This window comes from Lygodium microphyllum, chromosome 21, assembly GCF_053477565.2.
Source record: "Lygodium microphyllum isolate KBCC chromosome 21, Lygodium_microphyllum_v1.1.10, whole genome shotgun sequence".
NCBI classification, from domain to species: domain Eukaryota; kingdom Viridiplantae; phylum Streptophyta; class Polypodiopsida; order Schizaeales; family Lygodiaceae; genus Lygodium; species Lygodium microphyllum.
The window spans coordinates 134,298,638-134,306,052 of NC_141155.1; the positions used below are offsets into that span (position 1 = coordinate 134,298,638).

At 40.4% G+C, this 7,415-nt stretch overlaps 1 protein-coding gene across 1 annotated transcript; it reads left to right on the top strand.

Moving 5' to 3' along the window:
* Positions 1–212: 212 nt before the first annotated feature.
* On the top strand, positions 213–1,313 carry LOC148018593 (pentatricopeptide repeat-containing protein At2g33680-like). Its single transcript, XM_087661583.1, has one exon. It carries the CDS (start codon positions 213–215, stop codon positions 1,311–1,313), a length of 1,101 nt encoding a protein of 366 aa, XP_087517709.1.
* Positions 1,314–7,415: the final 6,102 nt, after the last annotated feature.

Genomic DNA, 7,415 nt, shown 5'->3' on the forward strand with positions numbered 1-7,415 from the left:
TGTGGAGAACTCAAGGACACTGAATATTTGTTTGGAAAGTTGCCAGTGAGAAGTGTTACCAAGAAGGAAGAACACCAGACAAAGTGACATGCATTTGCACTTCGAAAGCTGTTGCCAGTTTAGCACCTCTAGATGTTGGTAGGCTGATTCATGCCTACATTATTGAAACTATTCTTGAGTCTGATGTTGTAATTGCAAACTCTCTATTAGACATGTACACAAAGTCTAAGTCTCTCAAAGATGCGGGCAGTTTATTTGGCTGGTTGCTGAGGCAGGATGCAGTGACATGGACTGTAATGATTGCTGCATATGCTCAACATGGGTATAGCCAAGAGGCACTTCAGCTTTTCCAAGACATGAAACAGGAGGGAATGGGTTTAGACAACATTACTGTTTCTGGTGTACTCAAGGCATGCTGTCTATATCAGGGCAGAATGATGCATGTTGGCATCCTTTGCAGCCACTGCAGGTTTGATCTTCTTATTGGGAATGCCCTTATTGACATGTATGCTAAGTGTGAGAGTCTCATTGAAGCAAGAAGAGCATTTGATCAATATGGATATGTGCAATATGGATTCAATGGCCAGGAGGCTTTGACACTTTTTGAGCAGATGCAGCAGTCTAGAGTGACACCTAATGCTGTTACCTGTGCTAGCATCTTAAAGGCTTGCTGTCTCTCAGGTGCTCTGCATCAGGGCAAGCTTATTCACACGTGTGTTGTTGAGAGTGGCTTGCATACTGACCAAGTGATTGGAAGTGCCCTTATTAATCTTTATGCTGAATGTGGAAGCTTGAAGGATGCTCATGGAGTGTTTGAAACATTGTCCAAGCATGATGTTGTCACATGGAGTGCAATGATTGCAGGATATTCGTTTCATAAGAATTACATTTTAGCGCTGCGGTACTTTAAGCAGATGAGACAAGAAGGCTTGAACCCAGACAGTGTTGTCCTTGTCTCCCTACTTTCTGTGTGTAGCCATTTGGGTTTGATTGAGGAAGCTTATCAGTGCTTCTGTTCAATGGAAAATGAGTTTGGGTTCAGGCCAAACCTTGAGCATTATAATTGCATGATTGACCTTCTTGGTCGTTCAGGTGGCTTGCATGAAGCTGAAAAACTGCTTCAAAGCATGAGATTCCAGGAGAATATGGTAGGCTGGAGATCTTTGCTAGGTAGCTGCAGAATATATGGTGATGTAGAAGTAGGAAGACACAAGCCTGGAGGAAGCCAGGACATGCCTTCATTGATGATGATGAGGTGCATGGCTTTGTTGTGGGAGACAATGGCCACATGCAATGCACTGATGTCTATGTGAAGCTAGAGAGACTTAGTAGGAAATTTACAAAGGCAGGGTATACACCCCAGTGTGACTTGGTGGTAGAATTATCAGCAGCTCAGAATGTTATATAGCACTTTATTACAGAAAATGACAAGACTGGTTTTATATGACTGAGGGTACCACTGTAAGCCACCAATTTCTAATACACCTTGGTCTGATGTAAGACAATGTAAGGCAAGTGGCAAAACAAAACTAAGAAATCTAAGAGATTCAAAGTTTTACCAGTTCTTGTAGAACTTTCTCCTCTTGTACGCCATACACCAGTTCCAAAGAGATTCTCCAGTGTCCTTATCCTCAAACTGGAGGTGACCTTTGTGCCTAGATGAGGAATGCCATAAATAGAATGAAAATTCAAACCCCAATTTGGACATAGAGAATCTCAAAAACTGATTTGTGTCCTTATCAGTTTGGTAGGAGAGGCATGGCAGCCACACCACGAATTTAACATTCTAGACTTGTTACCAATTGTCATGGATTCCTGTAGTGAGCTTCAAATTGTTCGGAAAGCTTTGCCATTCGAAACGGTATTGGCCAACGTATATATGTATCCTTCAATCTTGATCCTACCAATGCTGCACAAAATTGTAGCACTATGTGACATGCTGTACCTTTCCCACATCCATAGAGATCTGCAAGAACTTCGAGCGGAGTTCCACTTGCCAACCTATGCAAAGCTATGCAAATACGAGTTTGAAGTGGTATGGCTTGTCTCATGCGAGTGTTTTGCCTCCCAAACAGAATAGACAACTTGCCACAAAGATAGTGGAATGTATCCCTGCTAACACGAAGGCGTTTCTTGAACATTTGGGCTATGTATGATGCCATTAAAGTGGCTTGATAAAAATTTTGGGTGCGTGGATAACCCCAACATCGTCGAGTAAGGTGACCTCGACAATGATTTAGGGTCTTTGCCTTCATTGTCACAACTCTATAGAAATAAAATTTGTATCATTTTTCATTAATTTGTCTATATAATGATTTATTAAATTTATTTCCTTTGCACTAATTAGATATAAAGAAAAGTGCATTGGAGCTGGCCATTGATGAGTGGTCACAGGTTATTGTGGACCCACGCGGTGGGTTAGAGAAAAGATAGTTCACACTTCCACCTATATGGCCGATTGGGCGCCTGTGACCAGAACTCACCCATATCAGGGTTAGACTCGCACACAGAAAAGATTGATGCCTTGAAGTGTGGGCTAGATCCACCAGAACAGACAGTTACAATCAACAAGATGGCATGATCATGAAATGCTTGTATAATGTGCATGTGTGGGCTGAAAGCTTGAAGTGCACATTTCTTTGTATAGGAAAGTCACATGAAGATTCTGATACCGTTTTTGCGATGTACACGGAAAAAGCTTTCATATGACACCCATATTAGGGGGCTTCCTAAATTTTAGGAGATCCCTAAATTTTAGGAGCCTCGAATTAGCCTAAAAATGCTAGTCCTAAAAAATAGGGATGTCATTCTAAAAATAGTAAATTCTGTACTCTGACTGTGCTTACTAAATTTGGTTGTTTCTATTCTTGAAAGTATTCAGCCCAAAAAGGAAGGCCATAGAGAAGAGACAAGTGTCAAGACACTTGTCACACAAGTTTCCAAGTGTCCCACCACTTGTCACATCTCATGACATGTGGCTGGACACTTGTCTTGTGCTACTCCACTTTCCCCTTTTGTACTAGCTCTTTCCTCTCCTATAAATAAGAGCTTGTTTTTCTTCATTCAGCATCATTTTTCTTTGCTGTAAACTCATGTACAGCACCCCCAGATAGCCAGAAACTGGCCCCATCCATCCCCATCATCATTCTCCACTTCTCCATTATCAAATTCCTCCATATTCCCTCTTCTATCACTGCTGTTTTACATGACAGTAAGCCTATAAATTCATTACAGCACCTCCTTCTCAAGCTCTTTCTTCCATTTTAGTAATAAGAAGCAAGCCCTATCCATGTACTACTATTCAACGATGGAGAAAGACTGATTTCCCCTCTTTCTTCTCTCATACTGTAAAGAAATCAGTTCTTATCATTGCATAATAGATAATGCATGTGTGTTTGTACATCTTTGCATGATCTTGTGAGAGTGAGAATTACTTCATCTCACTCTCAGGTTGATTGTAACTGAGCTCTTCCCTAAGGGACTTGGGTTGAGCAGAAATACATTCCTTCGGGGGCGGTTGCCCATCTTCAACCCTCAATCTTGTCTCCATTACTTTTACATTTTCATGGCTGTAATTTTGTGAGTAATTTTCATTTTCAGCTTTAAATGTTCATTCTCTTTTATATTAAATCTCGAAAACAAGCGAATATCATAATTATTAAGCATACTACGTTGTTCGGGGCGTTTACAGTGGTATCAGAGCTTTGGCTCGGTCCTCACCCCAACACTGGTAGTGCTTACAATTATAAGTTTGTTTTCAGCCCTTGCATTGAGTGCTTTAGCATATTTTTTTTCTTAAGAGTCTCAATGGATCAAGCGAGTGCTATCCTTCAAGCCATTCAAATTCTTAGAGAGGAGAATCAGTAAATTCGTGACCAACTTCTCAAACTAGAAAAAGTTGAGAATCCCAAAGAATTCAAGGAAAGAAGCCCATCTGCTTCAAGGAGACAAATCCATACCAATGAAAGGAGCCGATCAAGAAGTCCAACTACTTCTAAGAGGCAGTCCCAATCTAGTTCAAGACAAAGAAAGAGATTGCGTCGAAGCTCATCCTCTTCTTCAAAGTCATCCGGCGCCTACTCTGATGGACCCTCTTCTAGTGACGAAGAGTCACACCCTTCTCGTGGAAGACCTCATCATCGTCAAAGGCATCGACATTCTTCACCCTCGTCTCCATCTTCATCCCCATCAAGCACTTCATCATCTTCAACCTCAAGATCCGGGCATGGATGAAGGCATAAGAAGAAGAAGAAGACTAAGTCACTATCTCAACTTGAAAAGAAGATCAAGTTCAATATGTATGATGGTTCCCGAAATCCTGATCTTCTTCTGAAGTTTATTCATCAATTTCAAATTTTGTATGGTCATAACAAGTATAAAGAAAAAGAAAAGATTAAGTTTGCAGCTTTACATTTAACCGACTTAGCCCATACTTGGTGAACGGGGTTGGAATATGATCATGCTGCCCCAAAATCATGGCGGCCCTTTATTTGCATGATACAAAGCCAATTTCTTCCTGTTCATTTCAAAAGAGATGTAAAAATGGAATGGAATCGGCTTTGGCAAAGGAAAAATGAGTCACTTGGTGACTATACCAAGAGATTTTGGGAGCTACTTTTGAAGGTCCAACATTTCAAGAAGATCAGCAGTTCGGAAAAGCTTAGGAAGTTTCAAGGAGGTTTGCATTTTAAACTTCGTACTGCTCTTAATCATTATCATTGTTCTAGTCTCAGGGAACTCATTGACCATGCTGAGACATGGAAAATGGAGCACAATGGCAACAAATCATTCCAAAAGAATGATAAGAAGAGAGTAGCTGATAATGAGGAGTATTCAGCCCCAAATAAAGGACAAAAACAGCGACAAAAGCAGCCATCAAATCAAAAGAAGATGAAGCCCTATGCACCTCCTAATGCTCCTCAATTTTGCTCCAATCTATACCCACAAGCAAAGTAACTTTCCGAAGAAGAAAAGCAACGCTTCATGAAAGAAGGGAAGTGCTTTAAATGTGGACAAACAGGCCACATAGCGAAGCAATGTCCAAACAAGGGACAAAGCAAGGTTTCTGACAACAAGCCTAAGTTGCCAGTGAAAATCAATGCTATCAGTGATGTAATTGCAAACACAACTCACACTCCAGAGACGCGCAAATTATTAAAAGCTTGGGAACAGTTGCAAGGTAAGCAAGCACTATTCTTGATAGATCTTGGGGCGAATGAAAATATCATTTCCTTACAATTAGCTAAAGAGCTTGGATTAAAGAATGAAGAGATGGACACTCTGGCAGAAATTCGCCAAGCTTTAAATGCTGATGAAGGTGACACAGTGAAGACTGTGATACCCTACATTGGCAAGCTCAAGTTTCAAATTCAAGGCTACAGTGACGAAGATACCTTCTGTATCGGAGACCTTGATGGTTGCGATGTGATTCTTGGCATGCCCTGGAATCATAGAGAAGATTCCGGCAGAAGTTCGCCAAGCTTTAAATGCTGATGAAGGTGACACAGTGAAGACTGTGACACCCTACATTGGCAAGCTCAAGTTTCAAATTCAAGGCTACAGTGACGAAGATACCTTCTGTATCGGAGACCTTGATGGTTGCGATGTGATTCTTGGCATGCCCTGGAATCATAGAGTAGATTCAACCATCTTCTTTGAGAAAAAGAAGGTATAACTCACCAACAAAGGCAAGAAGTACGAGATCCAAGCTGGAGTTTCTGGAGACACCATACCTATGGTAAGCCATATGTAAGTCTCTAGAGCAATTAAGGATTGTGTTCAATGTTGTTTGCTTTATATCACTGATGTAAAAGATAATATGAATGCTGAAAACCAAGAGCGACTTCAGCTCTTGCAAAAGTATAAAGATTATTTTTTGGAAGATCTTCCTTATCAGCTTCCCCCAGAAAAGCCAAAAGACCATCATATTGATATTATCCCGGGCAGTTCTCCTCCTAATATAGCACCATACCATGTGAGCCATCCTCAACAAGAAGAAATCAGAAAGCAAGTCAAAGACCTACTCAACCGTGGGCTAATTAGGCCAAGTAGCTCACCATTTTGTTCACCGGTTCTTCTTGTTCAAAAGAAAGATGGCACATTCAGGATGTGCATTGATTATTGAGTCCTCAACAAAATCACTATGAAGAATCGGTTTCCTATTCCCAGAATTGACGACATTTTGGATCGTCTAGGAGGCTCAAAGGTTTTCAGCCGCATTGATCTAAAGAGTGGTTATCATCAAATTAGGGTAATACCACAAGATGTACACAAAACTGCTTTCCGCACTTCATACGGTCTTTATGAATTCTTGGTGGTTCCTTTTGGATTAACCAATGCACCAGCCACCTTTAATCGAATGATGGAGCGCATCTTTAGATAGCATCGACAATATGTCGGTACTTTCTTTGATGATATTCTTGTCTTTGGCAAGAATGAAGAGGAGCATCATCAACACTTGGAAATTGTTCTACAATTACTTCAACAAAATCGACTCTTGGTAAATGGTAAAAAGAGTGAATTTTTCATGCATAAAATAAATTACCTTGGGCATGTCATCTATTCTGAAGGGATTCAGATGGATCCTGAAAAGATTAGGATAATCCAAGAATGGCCTCATCTTCATGATGTACATGAGGTGCGATCGTTTCTTGGCTTATGCTCTTATTACCGTCGCTTCATCAAGCATTTTGCACATATGGCTTCTCCACTTTATGACCTTACAAAGAAGAAGATCTCTTTCCAATGGAAGGAAAAAGAGAAGGTAGCCTTCACAAGGTTGAAAACAGCTCTTACTTCTGGACCTATTCTTATCATTCCAGATCTAGTAAAACCATTTGTGGTGGAAGCAGATGCTTGCGGTGATTGTGTTGGTGCAGTGCTAAATCAAGAAGGCCATGCCGTAGCCTTTGAAAGCCGCCGTCTAAATGATGTGGAGAAAAGGTATGACATTTATGAAAATGAGCTCTTAGCAGTTGCTCATGCTTTAAAGATATGGAAACATTATCTTTTAGGCAATGAATTCCTTATTAAAACTGATCATCAAAGCTTGAAGTATTTCAAGACTCAAAAGCATTTGCAGGAGAAACATGCAAGATGGGAAAATTTATTGTCTATGTTTCATTTTCAAATTATGTACACTCCAGGGAAACAAAATGTAGTTGCTGATGCACTTTCTAGAGTGCCTCGCATTGCAACTATTACAGTGGCTCATCATGAAGATTTTCAAATGATGAAGAATACTTATGATGAAGATACTGAATTTTGCAACAATTTGGTCAAATTTACAGCAAGGAGGTTCTCATCCAGATTATTCCATCAAAGACAGTTACCTTCTCATGAACAATCGCCTTTGTGTCACTCTTCCTGTTTGACAAAAGGTGCTTAAAGAAAGTCATGAACCCCCTTATGCAGGG

Coding starts and splice junctions, on each gene's coding strand:
- LOC148018593 (XM_087661583.1), top strand. CDS start 213: ATGTACACAAAGTCTAAGTCTCTCAAAGATGCGGGCAGTTTATTTGGC.